Below are 23,175 nucleotides of genomic sequence, written 5' to 3' on the forward strand. Positions count from 1 at the left end.
TTAACTAAAAATTCTCAAACTATCATTTTTCAATTATAAAACTGGAGAAACTCCCACCATTTTCATTATAATTATTGAAAGTAGCACTGACCATTCTATAATTATTTAATATTAAACTTTTTAAAACGATGTTAGATAAACTGCCATAAACACTTCTAACTTGTTTTTTATTACACCACAGAAAAAAGTGAGCCAGTTTTTTTTATTTGTTGATCTATGAAAGAATAGATACACTAAAAATAGATTTAGCTAAAAAAAAGTGAGAGTGACATGGGATACTAAATAGTTTCAAATAAGTTTTCATTATTAAAAAAATTCAAATAAATGTCAGAAAAGTGTGGGTTATATTCACGTAATTTTATTTTATTTTTAAAAAGGTTGTGTTGGTGAAACGGTCACTACTAAAAGTATAAAAATAATAAAAATTTAAGTTTTGAAGGTTAAACCCACACTACACATTTTTAAATTAAATTTAAATAAATAATGAAACTGTGAAGGTGAAGCTTACGCAAATAATTAATTTTTATTTATTTGATAAAACTCGTTAATTATTAAGGTGTCGAATCATTTTGAGAAAAGACTAAACACTTTTCAGAGTCCGAGCTTAGCATTTTCAGATTACGAGCTTAGCATTTTCGAGTGAGCATTTTCTAGTGCAAGATTGAGCATTTTCGAGTGGGAGCACTTGAGCTTGAGCAGTCGTGTCACCGTCATACTTATTAACGATGGAGTAGTCGTGCCACCGTGAGAACGCAAACGGAAGTTCCACATTTCCTTCCGTTTTCAATCTTTGCGAGTCTCCACGAGTTGAAGACACTAGGTTTTGTCCCATCTTGATTTCTTTCTTTCTGTGTCGTGTAATTTTATTTTTTAAGCTTTAGCTCTAACATCGAGTCCTTGATTCTCAGTGGTATAACATTTCTAAAAAAAGGATTTCTAACAATGATGAGAAGAAAGAAGTGGAAAGTTAATTGTATAAAAGTATATTACAAACACATTCTTGTATTTATACTATAAATAAATAGTTTTTTTATTCATCTCATGTCTATTAATCTTCATATGAGTTAATTAGGTTACAATTTTGTAACCATAGTTATTTTGGATGATTGAAAAATAAAAGAAAGAAAGTATTATATGATAATAAATATTATAATTATATTTTCTCTATGACAAAATTCATGTGCAGTTTGGGGTCTTTATTTTTTATTGACCATTATCAAAGTTAATAAATAAATATTATTATAATACTTATATAAAATATTATAATAATATTTATTTTATCGCAACTTATAATAATTTATAAATTTTAAACAATAGTTATAGCACTAAAGAGTTATTTTAGAAAAAATAATACTCCAATATTTAATGTAGAAAAAAAAACAACTTAAAAGGTGAATTACATGTGTATATTAAGGTTACAAATATTTTATATTTGTAAAATGCATATATTATATTAATCTGAAGTAAATTTATATGTAATTAAATAACTAATCATATTTTATAAAAATAATAATTAATAATAATAAAAAACACACAGTTATTTATGATAAAAATTAAATTTATATGATAATTATTATTATTATAAAAATATTATTATTATTTAAATTTAAGATAAAAAATTAGTTACTTTTTTTTATAATTATGAATATTAAATATTATTTATTTTATCTAACAACTTTTATATATCGACAATGTAAGATTATTTGTATTTTTTTAAATGAGATTTCTTTTTCTGACAATTTTTATGTCTCAACAATCTTTCATATTTTGTATTTTTACTAAAGTCATTTATTAAACATTATTAAAGATAATATTTTAATTATGAACTACAAAATACACACACAAAAAAACTAAATAATTTTTAACTAACTATTTTTAATATAAGGGTACCAAAAATAATCAATAATTTTTAATTAAAAAATTTATATAAAAACATTTTATTATTCAAATATTTGTATAATGTAAACATATATTTTAAATTTTTGAGAAGAAAAAAATTTCTCACCATAAAATTACTCACAAACTTTAATCAACTTTTCCCATAAATTTACTCTACATGTCTTAATACAAATAATTTTATTTTGTTTTCATACTTTTCTCTCAAATTTTTAGGAATCTTATTCTTAATCCAAACAAACATAGATATATAAGTATCTATTGAAACTCATTAAATTTTTAACAATTTTTCTCACTTCCGTTGGTTATTTTTCTTTTTACACAAATTTTAAATTATCTTTTGTCTGATAAGAATAATTATATACTTATAAAAGAAAAAAAATTAAGATTATATTATTATTGTTGTTACTATGATTTCTTTAATATGTTAACAAAACAACAGTTATTCTCATAGTCATCAACGTATGACAACAATAATTGTAATTATTGTTGTATTAATTTGACTTTTGATGATGATTGAATTAATAATGATTCTAAAAATCATTGTAGTTTGTTTTTAATCGTCCTTGTTTGTAGTGATGTATAAAAAAATATATGAAAATATAAGAAATTATTTTTTGTTTATATATAAATTAAAAGAACTTTTTGAAAGAAATAAAATTTATATAAATTAATTTATTACAAAAGGTTAAGTTAATTTTAACTTAAGAAAAAATATTTTATTTTTACGAAATAAAGGTTTGAAAGTTTACCCTGACGACTTATCATTTTGTTTAAATTTTATCTAACTAATTTACAATTTAGTCATTTTTAATTTATTTTGTGAAAAATATTTAGGTTTTGTTTTGTTTTGATAATTGATCAAACGAAGAGTGAGTGAGTCTTATGAACGTCTACCTGAGAACGACGTGTGAGGTAGATTAATCAGAAAAACAAGTGAGAATGAGGGAGTGAATGTAAAAAAAGAGGAAATGAAAAATATAATAAATAATATGATTTGAAAAGTGGAAAGAAGTTAAAGTAAAGATAAGATTAAAAGAAAAATAGATGGATGGCTATTTATGATTTTAAAATTAAAGTACACTAATGTGGGTTGACTTTTCAAATATGGATTAAGTTTGTTTCTATAATTGCAAACCGACAAGTTTGTGATTAATCTACGGAAATTAAAAAAATAATATTTTTTTTTACAAATTTCATTTTTAATTTTGAATATTTTATAAAAAAATTGAGTACAAGTATAAAGATAAAAAAAATTAAACACTAATTATTTACTATATTATAAATAGATACAAATATATATTAAAATAGACTATCTTATAAAAAATTTATTCGTATATATAATATAATTAATTATATTCAAGATATAAATACTATTACATAATAATAAAAAATTAAAAAGAAAAATAAGTTAATATAATTTTACAATAATAAAAAATTAAAACTAAAAAAGGATTGTCAATTGTTATTCAAAATAGCTTCAAATTGCATCTTTATCATTTGCAAGGGCATCTGACTACAAGAGTCCTCAATTCTCCGTGTTGGTAGATCGAAGTAATCTGGGAGTTCCAATAAATTACCGTGGAACTATATATTTAGGAATAGTCTGATAGCGGGAGTGCTGATAAGCTCAACAAATTATCATTAAATAGGTTCTAAATGACTTTAATACCATATTAAGAAGTGAACTTTAAGCCTAACTCAACCTTATAAAATATGTTCATAAAGTGAGGTTTGCACCTACTTATATACTATGAAATGTCTTTATCTCTAGTCAATGTATAAGATCTCCAACACGTGTGTGAGACTATATATTTATGGCTGGTCTGTTAGTAGGTAGCCTGATAAGCCCAAGAAACTCTTGCTATGATAGATTATAAATTGCTTTGATACCATATTAAGAAGTAGACTTTAAGTCTAACTCCACTTTATAAGTCGGTTTTATATGGTTGAGTTAGGTTTAAAGTTCACTTCTTAATATGGTATCAAAGTCATTTAGAGTCTATCTCAGTGAGAGTTTGTTGGGTTTATCAGGTAACCCGTTATCGGATTGCTATTGGACTACTCATAAATGTATTGTCTCATGTACGAGTTGACAACCTCAGTGTGAGGGGTGGTGTTGGAGATCTCACATCCACTAGAGAGCAAAACATTTCAAGTATGCAAGTGAGTGCAAACCTCACCTAATAAGTTGATTTTATAAGGTTGAGTTAGGCTTAAAGTTCATATTCGTGTAGACGTCTTGGATGTTATATTCTTCCTATGGTTGTTGTCATAATATCCTTTCAACCATAAGGAACAAATGAGCCTTGTGTTTCTTACTCAACTAAGGAATCCTGCAAAATATGAACAATAATTAAGCATAATTAACAATACTACTTCACCTAGGAACAAAGGGAAATGACATTGATAGTATGTGCGAATATACTTACAATTTTTTGTGCAATGATTTGAGTAGACGGTATAGTCATTTGCCCATATAATTTTGTGCAAGCAGTCTTCCACATCTTATAATGTGGAGGTGGAGATACAAGGTCAACAGACTCTACCCCTGTTACATGTGCTCGAACCTTCACGAGGCGTTAACGCAGTAATTCATAACCTCCCTTGCAACAATAGATGTGGGTATCATTCAGCTTCTGACACTCTTGGGCGACTATTCTTTTATCTTGCAATGCAAATAAAATTGAGACAAAAAAAAGGTAGAAATTTGTATAAGTATAAAAATTGTAAAAAACTAACCTTCCAATACGCATCCAATTGACTCACACAAAACCTCATCCAGTTATTCTCAATTATTTGGTACTTGACACAAGGACTACCATCTTTATGCTTTTCAAACACATACTCTTTTTTGAAGAAAGTCTTGAATCCCTCTACCTTATTGCAATAGTTGATAAGACCTTATTTTTTATCACCTCAATGTTTCGAATGCCAACAATTTTAATGTAAAAAAACATATAAAATGTCAATCAATTGAGAATGTCAGATAATAACAAAGTTAATTAAGAAGGTGTTAGCATAAAATGGTGTAATACATGAATATCCTGCCACATGAGATTTTTTTTGTCTCTTCAACCTCTTCCAATGATGAAATAATAATAGATACATGTTGTCAAACTATCAGTCCCAAAATTTGGGCCTAATGGTTTACCAAAACGAGGATCTACATCAACTTGCATCATCTCCTTACCAATCTATCCTGCGGTAACCTTAGCCAAATGGGTCACAAATCTACCTGGTCCTCTCTTTCCACTTCAGATTTGGAGTCCGCCATAATCTTGAAAAGTAACAATCTCAGTAAATCATTTCACAAAATATTTTGAAAATATTATAAAAACAAATGTTTAATGTCAATGAGGATTACATTGAGAACAGAGAATATTGAGACAAATATAACCCAATAATAAAAGTACAAAAATTAGTAACCAACAACATTTCAATAGAGACATTCATGCATTATTGTAATTGAGATCCCCAAAATCAACCAAGGCAATTTCAAAAACAAATTGGAGATTTAGACCATTAACCTCAATGAAGAACGAAAACTCAATTCAAACGGAGAGAAACGACCAATGCGCAACAAGAAACCAACAAAGCAAGTCAGTCAATCAATATAGAAGACAACAACAACTCCGTTACAACCATGTCAGAGTGAAAAAGAGAGAGAAGCGAAAATATTATTTCACAAGAGAAGAAGTTAGAAAAAAAAGATTCGTGTTAAGGATATAAAGAATTTTATATTGAATCAAGTGAGGTTTATATAAAACTCTATTTTATTTTTAAAATTGTCACCATATTTTTTTTATATAGTGACCAAAAGTATATAAGACCTAAAACCTATAACATATAAAATCATTTTTATACTAATCATTAAGTAGTGAAAATTTTAATATTCAATGTGGATAAAAAAAATTGTATATTATTTTATTGAATTTCAATTTCGCATTTTAAAGCAACACAAAGTCAAAAATTGTTAAAAGATAAGAAAAAGTAGAATCTCATGTAGAAATTTTTAAAACAACTTACCTTCTTCATAAATTACTAGATGATATATAAAGTCAATGAGTCATTTAGTAAATACTTTGCAACCAAACATAAGTTGCAACATTGAATGCAAAATAACATTAAAGTTAAGCATGATGCCAATCTAACCATTAAGACAAGAGTTAGTTACAAGACACAAAATCAAATCATAAAAAAATTTGTTCAAGCCATAAGGCAATCAATCAATATCAAGTGAGTATAGATAGTGTATTTACAACATGAAAACCTTTTTCCTTGCATGGACAATTTAAAAGGAAATAATTTGAACGATGATTAAACATAACTGAAAGCAATTCATGTACAAATTATTGCTCCTATAATTTACATTAATGTTTCAGGTTGAGATGTAACCTTTAATGTTGATAAGGGTAATGGGACTTACAATTAATCGAACAAAAACACTTTAGAATAGAGATTTGTCATAAAATTTATTTTTAGTGCCCGACAAGAGGTACTTGTGTTGCATGTCAATTACTTTCAAGTCACAAATAAAAAACATGTTTTGGGAGAACTAAAAAAATTACAAATAAATATATTATATACCAAAAATAAATTAATGTATATGAACAAGAATATGCCATATTATGAGAGCTAGCTGATATCTCAAGCTAATGAAGAATCCGAACATTATATGACACTTACATGCATTTTCTATCTTCTTCATCTCAGTCTCTAAAATATTATTCTTTTGCTTTACTTTTTATATTTTTCCTTTAGCTTAGTTTAATGGTTCGAAAATAGAATTTAAAATACCTGGAATTGCAAGAAAGAGGAGACAGAAAATTTTAAAATAAAAATTATTCAAAAACATCCTGCGGACGGATGAAAGGGAACATTTTTAAAAAGTTAAAAAAGTTAATATTATTTGAATAATTTATGCATATATAATATTAATAAATCAATTAATTTTGTTAAAAATAATCGTTGATAGATTGAAAGATTAAAATACCTTTTTAATAATGTGAGGGTATCTCAAAAAACTGCAAATTTATGTGTAATAAATGCTTTTGTTGGGGTTAAAAAATATATTTGAATGTTATGTATATTTTGGAGGTCTATGTATAATTTGGAGATCTGTGATAAAAACAAATTAAATACCAAGAAAGCTTATTTTCTTTAAGTATTTAAAAAAACAGGAAAAAGGTTATAGAAAAGAAAGATAAAACAAGGGAGTGTGAATAACAGGCCCAAACTTTTATTGCTGGCTCGTGTGCGTGTTAAAGTCCATGTGAACAAGTTCGGTCCCTATCCTTTGAAATATTTTAAATTCTCTCTCTTTTTCCATATCTTTTGCACCTCAACACATTTTTCTGATTTCAATAATATTCTTCTCAGTCTGAGAGTTTAATATCTTTTTCTTCATTTTTTATTTATTGATGGTGATTGTTTGTGATAGTTGGTGATTGAAGTAACTTTAGTGTTTTTAATGGTTGATTATGTTTTTATTTGCTTTTTTTTTCATTTTGTTGGTAATATAATTATATTTTAAATTGTATAATTTAAAAGATATTCATTGCTCTTTCAAAGGTTGTGATTGAAAAATAATGGAAATACTGCGACTAAGAGAAAAGTATCTGAGGGAAAGGAAAGATATTCTGCTTAAAAAATATGGAATTACGAAAATAAATTATTAATATTTTATAAGTAAAAGTAATATGTCAATATTTTATTAAAAAAAATGTGCACAATAAGACAACAACAAAAATATTTTACGCCAACAAAACAAATTTAATCATGATATTTTCCTTTAAGGAAAGAGTGTAATGATTATGGCCAATAACTCTTTTAAGAATTTAAGATTTATAGCCAACGAGATTTTCTTGACACCTAAATTTCCTTTTTGTTATTTTTTTTATAATTATTGTTGGTACGAAAAATAATAAATATTGTTATATTTTTTTATCCACAATTTTGAATCCAATATTTCATTTAAAATACTCAATTCACTATCTCTTAAACCGAATATTTGTTTATTATTATCATGCTATAATTGTCAATATATTTGATAAAAAAAATCCGTTCATTTTGTTAATATATATAATATTATCATCTCATTAGATTTATTTATTGATTTGAATATATCTAATTATTAAAAAGTGTTTTGATATTATCAATATAGTCTCTTAGAAGTTGAGATTAAAGTCAATGACAATTTAAATACACATTCTTATCTTAATCTATCAAAACATCTTTTAAGACAAAACTGTGATGGAACAACGATATTCAAAGCGAACAATATCTATTGTAAAGTTTTTTTCTTAATCCTCGACTAGGAGACTATTGTTTCAATACGATTAATATAGTCTCACATCGTTTATAAATGAAAATTAAGGATGAATACAATGATTGACCTAAAGATCGAACTTGAATCGAAAAAAAAAAAACAATTAACTTAGGTCAATAAAGATAATAATAGATAAAGAATAAGTATACAGGTGAGGTTAATGTAATTTTTTAAATTCAAAATGAAAATGAATACAAACTCGCACCAACTCGTTATTATCTCTAGTTAATTCGCTTTCATAAATTTAAATAATTAAGATTTCTTACTGTAGTTGAAAATATTTGAATATTAAATCACCCCATTGAGTTCAACTGTCCGAAAAGAGTTAAATTAGTTTTTTTAAGAAAATTAAGTAACTAAATCGAGTAATTTAAAATAAGAGATCAATGGAACTTTATAAATAAATCGATAAATAATAAAAAATAATTTAGACTTTTTTATTTTCTATTTCTTAATATATTGAGTTAAAAATTAAAAATATAATATTCCACTATATTGAAAATTAAAATTCTAATGTTATAATTTTATAAGATTGAGTTAATTTTTTTTTTCTTCTTCTACTATATGGTTTTTTCTCGAAGTTTATTTTCCTTCTAAGTCTATTGCAGCGTAAAACCGGTGAAAAAACTAACAAAAGTTGTGTAATGATTTGATGCATACCTTGCTTCATAACTTGCTGAAAATTAGGTTTTCTATATCTGTATGTTGGCCATTATTCTTTCACTTTTGGTATACCATGTGAAAGTGTTACCCTTGCATCCAAGACCAAGCAAGTTACGCACGCAAGTGCAAAACATCCTTAAATCAAAACCATGAACTTGCGATAAGTATATTAGATTAACACCTCCCTTTTCCTCATGATTAGCAACCTGCTCCGATCACTGAAACATAACCATCAATTTTGCACCTCCAATGACACGTCAGCTAAAATACCATGATCAATCGGTCCAAAAAATACTTTATTGTTACCACATAAATAAATAAACAAACAAATAATTCAATTATGATTGCAATTGACTTTTATTATATAATCAAGATCATGATATCTAATTCGAAAAGAACTCCGTGTTTCTTTTGATGATGAAGAAAGGAGCTTTTCACCAAACACAGCCGTGTGATAAAAAAAGGCGACCACGTGTCTCACATATGAAGCGCCACGTCAAGATACGAATAAGGACTTAGAACGGCAGGTCCGTAGAGAATCTGAACACTGAAAGAGTAATGAATGAAGAGAGAGTCAACAGGGAGGAAGGGCACGTTCCAGTAAATAAATAAAAAAAGAAGGGCAGAAGAGGGAGTTAGAAATGGAATACTTGGAACAACAGAGACGCGTGAAGGAGAGATGCAAAAGCCAAAAAGGCCCATCCAAACAAAGCCTTATTCTCTCTCTCTTTTTAAAACTCACCTTGTGGTTTTCTTTACACTTTGCTCGCTCTTGCTCTCTCACCCTGCGTCTTCGTTATCGTTCGTGCGTGCGTGCGCTTCTCGAACAATCTCCTCTTACCGATCTCATCACTGTAAGCTATGGACTACCAATCTATCGTTCTAATTTCTCGATCGAATTCTCCAATCAATTATTGTATAGATCCCTAATGCATTTGCGGATTATGTTTTGCTATTGATTTCACCGATCATTGCTATTGCTCGTTAATTTATTATCTCTCTGCTGTTTTTCAATTTTTAAATTCATAATTTGGCTTTGGCTTTGGCTTTCGGATTTTTTCGGATTTCGATTTTATTAGCTTTTAACAATTGTGATTAGGTCTTCGATTGCCTATTGTTCCCTTTCTGCTTGTCTGATTGTATGCTCCAATTAGTGTTTGGTTGATGTGAGGTTTCTCAGGGATGTACTTCAATCTACTTATTTGTTTTATTTGGATTTATGTATAAGAATTAAAGCTGTATTTTATGATTGTAGTTCATTTCCCTTGAGCCATCATTATTTGTGTTTCGAGTTTTTCATATTATCAAATGCTTGACTCTTTTTATGATATCTATTTTGTTATAGTATCCTAAAGTGACTGTGTACCCGTGCTAAGCGTTGTTATTAACTTGTTGCGTCAAGGGGTCGATGATAGCTTGCACCATCGTTTTTGTTGAGTTCCTGAGGCAAAATAGTATTTAGTTTACTGAAAGGCTTTTCTGCATTTTTTAACCACAACTCGGAAAATTTCTGGTTCAAGTTTGATCTACATTGTTTATAATATCCTAGTGTTTGTTTGGCTGTTGACAATGACTTGTGTTTCTCGGTCTGCTGAAATTTTATCCAGGGCAATCATGAGTGACGAAGGAGAAAGGACTTGTCCTCTCTGTGCAGAAGATATGGATTTGACAGATCAGCAGTTGAAACCATGCAAATGTGGTTATGAGGTTCGATTCTATTACTATGATTTTGTTATTAGGCAGTAATCTAAAGGTTTTAATATAATATCCTGTCAATGTGGTGACTATGTATTTTGGACTATATATTTTACTATCTGTTCATCTTTTAACATTTGGCGTTCTTCACTCTTATTGTTCTCTCTTCCTCCCCTGTTCCATTTATTGTTGCTTTTTATTCTGTTTGAAATTCTTCCAGGTGACATTGAGTACACCATGTGTTACTGATTATTGCTTATTGACTAAATACTGTGGGTTACACTCTAACTATTATTGTATCAGTGATTTTTTTTTTTCTGTTTACAATAAACTGCTACTGATTTTTTGTAGATCAACATGTATTTAAGATACCGGTGCCGATATGTATTAGTTTTGTTTGAAATTTTTATATCTGACAGTAATGGTGAATAATGTTTTTTTATCTACACTTGACCGTAGATATGTGTCTGGTGTTGGCATCACATACTGGAAATGGCTGAGAAGGACGACACAGAGGGACGATGCCCCGCATGTCGTTCTCCATATGACAAGGAAAAGATTGTTGGGATGGCTTCAAACTGTGAGAGGTTATTCTGTTAACAGTACATTTTTGTAGGCTTGAAATGTTGTATTGCTTTCATAAGGCCTTTTTTTCCCCCTTTTTGTATGCGTTCATTTGCATAACCATATCTTCCAACACTATAAATAAGCTATCTCATTAATATTGTGCTAAATATTATGTAATATGCAATATATACTAGTTATCTTTTGTCGTTATGATAGAACAAAAGAAAATACCAATTATAAGAATTTTGTTTCACAAATCTCTGTTTTACTACTTAGAAACTTGTTTAAGCTACCAAACTAGGCCTTTTTGGTGAGTTTCTCTTGTTAATTAGTTCTTTGCTTAGGTTGGTGGCTGAAGTTCACATGGAAAAAAAGATGAAGAACCAGAAAGCAAAATCTAAATCATCTGAAGCACGGAAGCAGCTCAGTAGTGTGCGAGTGATTCAGCGGAACCTTGTTTACATAGTGGGCTTGCCTCTCAATCTGGCTGATGAAGATGTAAAATTTTTGCCTCATGCTTTCAATAGTTGTTATCTTGTGTATCTGTTTTGCTTATAGGCCACCTTCCCCTCACCTTCTCAATTTTTCTTATTCTTAAGTTTACTACTATTTTATCAATGTGCAGCTTCTCCAGCAGCGAGAATATTTTGGTCAGTATGGGAAGGTCTTAAAAGTCTCGATGTCTCGGACTGCTGCTGGTGTTGTTCAGCAGTTTCCAAACAATACATGTAGTGTGTAAGTTTATGTTGTCCACAATTTTGTAGCTTAGCTTTTTTTTTTCTTAGTGGTACTTTGCAGGATTATTAGTAGCAGTGGTGGTGACTGCCATAGTGGCATAGAGCAGAGTGGCTCACAGCTAATCCTAAATGCTTGTTGTGGAGCACTTTACTGTTGTGGTCCATAGTGGCCACTACTACTCATTTAGGAGTCGTATACCTCATTTCGATCTCTTTAAGATCCACCTGAATGTAATGGTCTTCACAAGTTTGACATTAAAAAACGTCATTTAGAGATCTGAAATCACTTTGACAGTGCGTCACACACTACGTGTTTGTGAGTTCTTGTACTCATAGTTAAATAGTGTGCTATAATTCTGCCGTCTTGCAGTGAAATGGCACCCTGTTCTCCTATAATCCCCATTGCTTTGCACCCATCCATGTCGATTGGAGTTGTGTTTTTTTGCAGCTGAAACCACAGCCCTTCTTGTCTGTTGGTTGCACTATTACTCTCAATCATGGAAAATCCTTTTTTTCCTTTCCCCCCTCTAAAATTAGTGTCATTTTATGTATTTTCTGGAGCAAACTTGTAAACTATAATGTGGTGGTTTTTCTTTTTTGTTTCTCACCTTTTATTTTCACTTCATTGCACCTTAGCCTCTTTTATGCAGGTCTACCTGTCTTATATTATATCCATCTGACTAGCCTCACTCTGTTCTCTGGCACCATATCCAGCCATTTCTATTCTTTTCAATACCTTCCTGATATTTTGGGCTTTACCTGTTCTCTTGCACCATCTTTGACATTATGCTCCTCTGTTATTTACTCAGTTCTCTCACTGTTTCCTGTTCCCTCTTACAATTTGGTCATTGTGTCGTTCTCTTCCACAGGTCTTTCTAGATTTCATCTGTGTTCTCTATTAGCAGAATATGAATGACTCTCATTTTTGGCAATTTTTTTAAAAATTTGAATGTGCATGTGTGTGTCTCTGTATTAATATATGCTTCACAACAATAACGGCCATCCTGCTTTCCTGTGATAGCCATTTTTGGGGTTGGCTGCTCTGTGTTGATATATAGGATTGATACTATGGTACTCCTTGTTCTTTCCATTTTGTGTTATTGCTAAATGACTCTCATATTTGGCAATTTTTGTTTTAAATGAACCTGTATATGTGTGTGTCTATGTACATATGCATCACAACAACAACAACGGCCATCCTGCTATCCTTTGATAGCCATTTTGGGGTTGGCTGCTTGGTGCTGATATATAGGATTGATACTATGGTACTCCTTGTTCTCTTGATTTTGTGTTATTGTTAATTTTCCATCGACTTCTCCTGGTTGCGTGTATTTGTAATCTTCTATTTTTTTTCCATTTTTAATTATGTAAATTTTTAAACTACTATGATTATTGATTAAGTGATTTTTGAAGTTTTTCATTGCAATGACTTTCTTTTTTGTAGTGGTCACTCCTCAATACGCTATTCCACCATAGCTTTTCGGTGGGTGACCACTATGCACCACTTTCTGCCATAATTTTCCTTGCTATTATGGTTTTTAAGTAGCTAGCTTCTCATATTGGTTTCTTTGGTAAATGCTAGTTAGACCTTTTACTTTTTCTGGTTTGTTGTTGTCATTCAGAATAACTGGATAGTATTGGTGTGTATGCATTTTTTTTTTCTCTTTTTGATACTTCTCTTTTGTTTGTACTGGATGGAAGGAAATGACCAGCAAAAGGACTGCACCAAAGCAATACCTTTTCTTGGAATTGAAATAGAAAAGCCCATTTACCTTTTTTGGAAAAGGCTTTTTACCTTCTAAAGCACAAACTTTAATTTAAAGGAGACCAAAAACAGGATTTATGGCTTTCATCCCCTCCATGATATTCCCTGTCGTCTGCTTGCTTACCTTTATAAACGAAATTGTAGCAGTTCCTGAAAGATTTTTTGCTCCCAGATATATTACTTATTCAAAGGAAGAAGAAGCAATTCGGTGCATTCAAAATGTACATGGATTTGTTTTGGAGGGCAGACCATTAAGGTACCTATATCTAGATTTATTGAAGCTATTCATGTATGGGATGACTAGCCTATGATAGTCTAATTCCCCTATATGTTTTTGGTTTGTAAATTTGCAGGGCTTGCTTTGGAACCACTAAATATTGCCATGCGTGGCTCAGAAACATGGTATGAAAATGACTAATTCTTCATATTTTAACTTGTTTGTTCGATTGATAGTTAAGCTTGATAGGGGATAAATCTTCATGAACAGCCTTGCAGCAATCCGGATTGTCTATATCTGCATGAGATTGGCTCTCAAGAAGATAGTTTCACTAAAGATGAAATAATATCAGCATACACTAGGTACTTTTTTTTCTTAAGTGAATTTTGAAACAAGCTTTATTAGGAACGTGCCGAAAGATAGAATCTATTGTTTATATGATTCCATTATTGGATTAAGTAATGGATAGTAGTTTACCCTTTTCTTGTTAAGAAGAATGTTTTATACCTAAAACCAAAAGATGACCCTGAATATCAAAATGGATAATAAAAAAAGTGAATTATATCTTGATTTAGACCATTTAGGAAAATAAAATCTAAGATGTTTTTCTAGCTAACCTAACTCACATTTTAACGTCCGAAGATACTAAGTTCATGGACCATTTTTTTTAAAATTTTGATAAGGGAGGATGTCTCTGTTGGTGTTGAGGGAATAAAACAGAGCAAGATATTTGTGAACAGAAAATATATATTTTATTTCACTCTTATTTTTCAAATAAGAATACAATCTCTCTAAATAGTCTTACAATAGACTTCTCAAATTCTACCTTCTCTCTCATAAAACCTATACTACAATTTACATTTAAATCATAGTATAAATGACTTTCAAAACTAGAATTAAAGATAATAATTATTGTCTATTCAGATGCTAAAATAAAACTGATGACGGCTGAAGGCTTTGAATTTAATGCTAACAGTCTCAAATGATCATGTAAAATTTTAGGAGATGGAAATGAACAAATTTTTTATTTAAGTATGGAGAAAAGGAAATTTGGCCAACTCCCTTCAAGGAAACTCTAGAACCATTAGCTAAAGTTATGAAATGAGGATTTTTTTGGAAAAGAAAGGAATGAGAACAAAGAGGTATTACTAGAAATGTGATTAGAAGCACATGAGTCAATTATCCATGGGCTTTGTCTTTCCACAATTGTAAGATGCAAGTTGTTGACAAGTTGGGATTTGCAGATGATTGTGCCAAGTTATTAGATTTCAACCTTAGATATTCTTGGTATTCTTCATTAGAGAATTTGGACTCAATAACTTCAGCTTCAGAGATATTGGGAAAGTTGTGCAAAGAGAAGCAATTCCCTTGAATGGTGCATTGAGAACGTCCTCTACCACCACGTCATCCTCTAGCATTGCATCCTCCTCTTCCACATGTGGAAACCATGCCAGAAGATTCCACAGGTTCTTGAACATTTTTGCTTAGAAGTGTTGGAACCCAAAGGAGCTATGTTTTCAAGCTTTCCCTGGATGGGATATCGCATCCTATTAAAAGTTGATCTCTAACATTTTCAAAATTTGTATGTGTGGCATGGAGGATCATCACTATATAGAATTTGTCCAACTTTTTCTTGATCTCGTCTAATGACTCAACCTCTAATAATATCTTTAATTCTTCAACAATCGATTGGGCTTCACTCATGAAAGACATCATGCCATGATTTGTTTAAGAGGGGCAAGCCTATTGGCAGAGTCGTAAAGTTGTTGAATATCGTTTGCAAAAATATTTTAAGCCTTCTTCCGAAAAAAAGAGATGTCTCAAATGAACTAGGAGTACCCTATAATTCGGGTTCCATATATTCGTTGAAGTCTGAGGAGATTGATCGAGAGTAGAAATAAGCCAATAAAGGCAGCAAATATGAGAACCCTAGGTTTGACCTTCAACCACACTAGAAATGAAGAAAATGGTCAAAATGGAGAGAGGAGGTTCGACGAGCCCTGAGGAGGAGGAGGCATGACGTTGCTATGGTGAAAGGAAGGCGGGGTGTGGATGTCACATTCCTAGTAGTGGCAAACATGCGCGTGTGGTGGCGTGCGGAGCAGAATCTGCTTCCGGGATTGGCTATCACCTGAAGAGACACTCGAATTCCGGTGGTTATTGGAGAAATCCATGACAGCGGTGGACAGTGGATACTTCATCGAAGAAGATTGAGGCCAATAGAGCAAGATAAACCTACTCTGATACCAATCAATTAAGAGACCAAGGTTATCAGACTCGAGAGTCTACTTAGACTCGTGGGAGCTCAGTAAACTCGACTCGTAAACCCGACTCGTAGACTCGTAAGAGTCTACTTTACATAAAAAATTTAACAAAAATAATTCATAATACAATTTCCATAATATTGAAATAAATAATTTCATACACCAACAAAATAACTAAAACAGTACAAATGTTATCAGGTTAAAAGTCTCATTCATCTAATACCTCCATTAAATGTTTTAAAAAAATCCAATCTGCCCCAACCCAAATTGAAAAACCCAGCCCAATTTAAAAAGCCCAAACCTAATTTAAACAACCCTAACCCTAAACCCAAACCCAATCTGTCCTAACCCTAAAAATCCACCGCAGCAACAACACGTACATGCGCGGCGAGTTGCGAAGAGCAGCAGGAGGTGCGACGACGATGTGCGGCGAGGTACGACGACGATTCGCGGCGAGGTGCGAAGTACGCTGCGACGAGGAGGCTTGACGGCAGTGAGGAAGATGGCACCATGAGCGTGGAAGAAACCCTAATCACAATGGAACGCACTGTTTTTGGCCATTTTTTCGCAACTCGGTGACTCGGCCTTAAACTCGCGAGTTTGACCGAGTTTGACCGAGTCTGACCGAGTCAACTCCGAGTTTACTCAAAAACGAGTTTACTTCCGAGTCGACTCGTCAACCCTCCGCTGACCCTTAAACTCGCAAGGGTTTACGAGTTAACCCTAGAGTTTGATAACCTTGTAAGAGACTATATATTTTAGAGGGCTTGATCACACCTCTTTATGTTCTCATATTTATATTGGTATAATTAGGGAGTAGAGGGAAGAGCAAAGATCCAAAACCAAAACTAGAGTCCTAGATACAGGGATAGGTATAACAATAGGAGTTTTCCCATACAACTACTTTGTACCTATATTTAATACCTATTCTAACATATGTTTTTCCCCTAGTTAACTAAAGGTTCATTTGTTTATGACATTATAACTAAAATTCATAGTGTATATGTATAGATGTGTATGTATGTATGTATCTAAAATATAAGTTATGTTTTGGAATTATAATAAATATTTGACGTATGGGTACTTTTAAATTGATATTGATAGCTAGTTTAGAAAATTAAGTATACATCAAAATATAAACAGTTTACTTTGAAGTGATTGAGAGATTTTTTTTGGCTTGTTGCTAAAGTGAAGTGCACGTCCCAAAGTGAGAAGAGAGAGTTGAGAATTTCTAATTGAGAGAATGAGCGCTTTGAAGTGTTATAATATAGCAGTAGTTGTAGATGAATTCAAATGGGCATCACAATTTGTGAGTCAAATTAGATTTCTTAATTTGTGTTTCTTTGTTTGCACGTTATCTCTGCTTGCGAATTGCTTGTAGTGTTTTTCATTCAATGGTCTAGTCACTTGCTCTCTTGTATTGAAGAAGTCGTGTTCAACAAATTACGGGTGCTGCAAGCAACCTGCAACGGCGAACTGGTGATGTATTGCCTCCTCCATTGGATGATTGCACAGATACTTCCTTGGGGAAACCAATTGTGAACAATGCATCAAGTGTAGGTTTTTTTCATGCTTTCTTTAATTCTTGCTTTGTTATATGGCCTCATTTTTTGGGTGTGTAATTATTTTTGTGCTAATTTTGATATTTAGTTGCTTTTCCCTCATTGACTATACTGGATTTGAAAATTTAGTTTGTGCATTCTCCATCTGAGTATATAAGGTTCTAACTTTCTATTTTTATCATGGGGGCAGACCGCTGTTAGCATTGTTAAAGGTTCACCTCCTAATGGGAGTTATGGGAGACCTATAGCTCTTTCTGCTGCTGCTTGGTAATGCATATTTTCTTTTATTATGCAATGAAGGTTAAAATAATTTAAATTTAAAAATTTCAACCAATGTGTTTGCTAGGGGTACACGGGCTACGAATTGTCAACCAGCTGCTGGTGGTTTATTATGTGCAAATGGATTGTCCAAGACTAAACCTGATACAATCAACAACACACTACCCTTTTTGTCTGCTGTAGCAGGCACAATTCAGGCTTCATTAAATAGTGATGTGACAAAGAGACCACTGTCGGGTGATGGGAGTCATAGTATGGCTGCTGGGGTAAAAGATGAATTATTGAAACCTGTTAAACAATATAGAAGCATTGATAACATTTCTAGACCTGATGAAAGAACTTTGGCTTCTGATGTTTCACCTGTGAAATTGAGCAACCAGTTGTCTTCTCTACCATTGCTCAGAGATGGTGATAAAGGCAGTTGTACTGCCATGAATGCACCAAATTCTATTGACATCACTCAACAGTCATGCAACTTTGGTCCTGAGGAAGCAATTATTTCTACCAGTGAAGAGATTGAGAACTTGTCCTGTGATCTGTCATCTGTTTACATTGATGGAAATTCCCCAAATGAACAATACAGCCTAACCAAACCTATCAGCTCATCTGATAACATGTTGGGTAAATCTATGCAGTCTCAAGAATCACAGTATAATACTGACAAATTTAGGGATGTAATGATTACAAATGCAGAAAGTAAATCTGCTGCATTAGATAATGAGGTTTGTAATTTAAAAGAACAGTTTGATTTGTCATTGGTTTCTCAATCTCAAGTAGTATCGGCTAATACTGAAATGGAAGATGATGTAACAACGTTTGATAATCAAAGACTTAAGGATCCAGAAGTTGTTTGTTCATATTTGCCAAAGTCAGCCAGTTTCCGTCATGTCCCAAATCTTTCTCATCCTCATCTCCTGCAGCATGGTGAACCGTTCAATGTTGTAAATGCTGGTTCTTTAGACGCCAATGATAAAGTTGGGGATAACTCCCTATTACATGCAAATAACATATTACGCAACGGATATTCTGATAAATCAATGAGCTCTAGTTCTTATGGCTTCCTCCATGATGAAAGAAATGAACAACATATTGGAAGTGTAGTTAGTGAAATGGCTAGTATTGGAAGTGATGCGGTTATGGACAAGGGTGAGAGTAGTATAATTTCAAATATTTTGTCCATGGAGTTTGATACCTGGGATGACTCGGTAACATCACCTCGGAGTTTGGCCAAGTTGTTGGGTGACAACGATGACAAGCAGAATGACTCACTAAAAAAATGTAGTTCTTGGAAAATTCAGAGTAACAATCAGTCCAGATTTTCTTTTGCAAGACAGGAAGAATCCAAAATCCAAGCCAATGTACATCCATCTTCTGGTGCCATCCAACAATTTCCAAACAATGGCTCGCTCATACATGATTTTGTGGAAAGAGACTTTTCTTCAGACAAGCTGGGTATCACAAATGGTTTCCACTCCAATAACCTCGAGGAATCTGGAAATCTTGGCAGTGGTCAATTTTTTCCTTCAAACAATAAGCTTTCTGGTAGGTATTGATGACTTAGTTAAACTGGATACCCTAGGTCTTTTTTATAACAACACTTCAGTAGTTCTTTTGTTTTTCTGTCATTGCCATACTTTTTGTTGTGCTTTATTGCTTGTAGATTCTTGCTGGATAACCTGTATATTTTGAAAAATATCTTACTTTTGATGGGATTTGCCAGAACTAACTAGAGGCATTCTGCACATAAAATTTCAATATTATACTTGTGTACATTAAAAGAATGGAGCTTTTTTCACGGTTGGTAGAGTAAATGATTTATTATGTACACTTGTATTGCCATTGCTTAAGTACACTTGTAACACCGAAAACCTCCCTGACAGGTCAACTGTTCAGGAATTAGTCGATTTTGTGGTTTATTGTTTGCTAATTTTGATTGAGTTATGTAACCAAGTTTAAAGTGCAGTGTCTGCTTTTAGGGACATGTTTTCTTGGTATAGATATGTAATGTCATTTCTTTATCATATCATATTCTTCAGCTGTTTCAAGAGCACAAATTTCAGCACCACCAGGATTTTCTGTACCAAATAGGGCACCACCTCCTGGTTTCTCCTCTCATGAGAGAATGGGGCACGCTTTTGACTCTCTTTCTGGTTAGTTCTTGTTTTGTTCTACTTTTACATGTCTTTCTAGATAGTGGTTTAATATTATTGTTATCCCTTTGACAGGGAATTCATTGCTTGACCCTTCTTTCTTACTGAGAAGTTCATATCAAACACCCTCAACTGGAAATATTGGTGGTCAAGGAGACATTGAATTTATGGATCCAGCTATTTTGGCAGTTGGTAAAGGGAGAATTCAAGGTGCACGAAATAGCACATTGCTGGACATGCGGTCTAATTACCCTGAACAGTTAAATTACTTTGAAAATGAGGCTAGAGTTCAATTATTAATGCAAAGATCTCTCTCACCACAGCAAAACCTTCGATTTTCTGATATTGGGAATTCCTTTTCTCAGTTTGGTGATTCCTATGGTATCTCTTCTAGGTTAAATCAATCACAAGTCAATAATCTGGCTTCATTTCCTCAGTTGTCTCATCAGCAGTCTAGAAATGCAGTCTTGTCAAATGGTCAGTTGGATGGGTGGAATGAAGTGCCGAGTGGAAATAGTTTGGGTGTGGCAGAGCTTTTGAGAAATGAAAGACTTGGATTTAACAAGTTTTATAGAGGATATGATGATCCAAAATATCGGATGCCTAATTCTAGGGATCTGTACAACAGAACATTTGGGATTTGAAATTATTGCCCATATTAACCATGGTAAAGCAAAGTCAGAATTAGACAGACAGAACTTTTCTGCATTGCCGAAGGTGATGAGGCTGGCTCATGACTTAAACTTTCTATTGGGCTTCCAAATGATTAAACTCTCAAGAAGTGTGGTTATAACTGCTGCTGGTAATCATTTGAATCCAAGCTTACTCTTCTTTAGTATTTTTGGTTTAGTTCTTGATTTTACGCTTCCTCTTATGTTGGTTTTGTACTTTATGTTGTGTATAGAAAGGTGTTAAACTACTTGTCCTCTAATACTAGATTTAAAAATACTGTCATTTTCATCACCAAATTTTGAATAAACTTCTCCGTGAACACTAATAAGGAGAAGGAAATAAATTTCTCCATAAATTAAAATTAATTTTTGCATGAGTTAAAAGAACTTTTTATGGAGAAGTTGATATGAGAAAACTTCTATGTATTGACTTAATGCGCAGAGATAATTTTAACTTTTAAACAAACTAATTTCAATTTTTCCTTATTTTCTTCCCCGTATTTATCTTACCATATAGAAAAGTACAACACTCAATATTCTCCCCTTTTTCTATGTAGTTCTTGATTTGTGGAAGCAAAGCTGGGTTGAGATTAAGAAATCAATCAAGGATCGGAATGAGATCTATTTTGCAGGTAGATCTTAGTTGAGTGTTTTCTCTTGGTACAGAGCATGGAAACCTGTTGATTGACTATCAAATAATCTCTAGTATATTTATTGATAATGTAATTTTTTTTCTTTCACCGATCTTGTGGATATAATAGAGGTTTGATTGGAATAATTCAATGGAAATAATTTTGGCAGTAGCTTTTTTTCTTGGTGTGGTGTTTTAATTTTTTTGTATGTTTGGTATGAAACCCTTTTTAAGTTGAAAAATTCCGTATGTGTAACACTGACTGTTGCTTTTTTTATAATGGCATTTTATTACTTTGTATATTTATATAAAAAATATTACAAGAATTTGGTGTTTTAAGCTATATATACACATTAATTGCCTCTGCTAAGTTGCCTTGCTTTGTTTTGTTTATCTGCCATTTTGCTGTGTTGTGATCTTGTAACTGGTTGTCAGGCTGTTAAACAGCATGGTTGGAGTGACTTGTCATTGATGAATGACTTTTTACATAGTTCTGTTAGTGCAAGTCAGCGTTTCTACTTTTTGTTGCAACTGTGTAATTTTACGTGAGTGTGGCGATAAACATTTTCTAAAGGCTTGATTTTTGGGTGATTAACGTGTTAGGTTATATTTTTTTGAACGTTTGTTTACTTTTACAGACTAGTACAAACTCACAGATCGGGGGGACTAGTATATTTCTTACAAATTTCTTGGTGCCTTTATTTGAGTAAACAATGTCACTTTCTCGGGCTTAGATTACACTGAGTTGCAACAATAAATAGGTAGGATATTGCTTTATTAGTGTGCAATAATATAAAAACCTGTTTTGGAGGTGTTCGAATGGGTCTTCGAAGGCAGTGGCAACTCTTTTATATTTTGTGATACACCATGAGTCCAAATAACTGCATACTACAATGTATGCTGGAAAGAATTGCTCCATACGCATTTTCGTTTTTGTGAAGAAGTTCAAATGCTACAAAATGGAAAAGAGAATCCGTTGTTTTTGAAAAGGGTAATGTTACAGTCTGCATTATAGAGCTAGACTTGCTAGAAAATTAACTATTCAAGGGGTGATAATTGAAAGAATAAATCGGTAATGATCAGTCACTTATTGGTGAACATGATAACAGAGTTAATTTGCTCGCGTGAACACCATAGCTGCTGCTGCTTCTATGATAAGAGACAAGGAGAAGAGAAAATCTTGAGTAAGTATATAAATATCGATGTGGAGTTGAAAACTTAGACAACTATTTACTTACATATTGAAATCTACCCTGAAGAATTCAAAACCTACAGCTAACCTTAACACATTTTCAGTCTTCCTAATGTATCTAACACCTTCATCAATATTTCTAATATTAAAAAAAAGATAAATTTTTTAAGTTAATATTAATTTATACGCAAGTTAAAAATTAAAAAAAAATGTTTACAAATTAATTTATGTATAAAATAAGTTAACATTATAAAGAGTCATATTTTTATCAAAAGTAATTATGAAAAACTTGTTGAAAGAGTTCTTTTATAACAAGGCAAAAAATAGTTGGAAATCATATACCATCTACCAATTTCCAGTTAGGTAAGAATCTGATACAAATCATAGAAGAAATGGTGAACTCCCACAATGGAAGATATTGTCATAGTAGCTCACAGCTTTCATTTTTAAGTTGGATCTCTAATAAAGTAGGAAGAGTACATTAAAATAGTCTACCAAATATATATTTCAAAACACTATAGACATTTAGCATGATCCTGTCAACTAAATCACTGT

The 23,175-nt window shown here is 31.8% G+C and overlaps 1 protein-coding gene across 5 annotated transcripts; it reads left to right on the forward strand.

The window, feature by feature from the left end:
• Positions 1 to 9,524: 9,524 nt before the first annotated feature.
• LOC137817324 (uncharacterized) lies at positions 9,525 to 21,600 on the forward strand. Of its 5 annotated transcripts, none has more exons than XM_068620580.1 (14): positions 9,525 to 9,744; positions 10,498 to 10,597; positions 11,045 to 11,172; positions 11,497 to 11,650; positions 11,778 to 11,887; positions 13,827 to 13,910; positions 14,008 to 14,056; positions 14,142 to 14,233; positions 17,562 to 17,691; positions 17,888 to 17,964; positions 18,044 to 19,518; positions 20,013 to 20,126; positions 20,202 to 20,928; positions 21,355 to 21,600. In XM_068620580.1, the coding sequence occupies exons 2-13, from the start codon at positions 10,505 to 10,507 to the stop codon at positions 20,768 to 20,770; spliced, it is 3,075 nt and encodes a 1,024-aa protein (XP_068476681.1). In that variant the 5' UTR covers positions 9,525 to 9,744; positions 10,498 to 10,504; the 3' UTR covers positions 20,771 to 20,928; positions 21,355 to 21,600. The 5 variants fall into 5 exon arrangements, with proteins under 5 accessions (XP_068476681.1, XP_068476682.1, XP_068476683.1 ...); XM_068620581.1 differs by having other exon boundaries at positions 17,565 to 17,691; XM_068620582.1 differs by having other exon boundaries at positions 9,636 to 9,744; positions 11,045 to 11,165.
• Positions 21,601 to 23,175: the final 1,575 nt, after the last annotated feature.

The sequence above is a fragment of the Phaseolus vulgaris genome, unplaced genomic scaffold, assembly GCF_000499845.2.
Source record: "Phaseolus vulgaris cultivar G19833 unplaced genomic scaffold, P. vulgaris v2.0 scaffold_30, whole genome shotgun sequence".
Taxonomy (NCBI): Eukaryota; Viridiplantae; Streptophyta; class Magnoliopsida; order Fabales; family Fabaceae; genus Phaseolus; species Phaseolus vulgaris.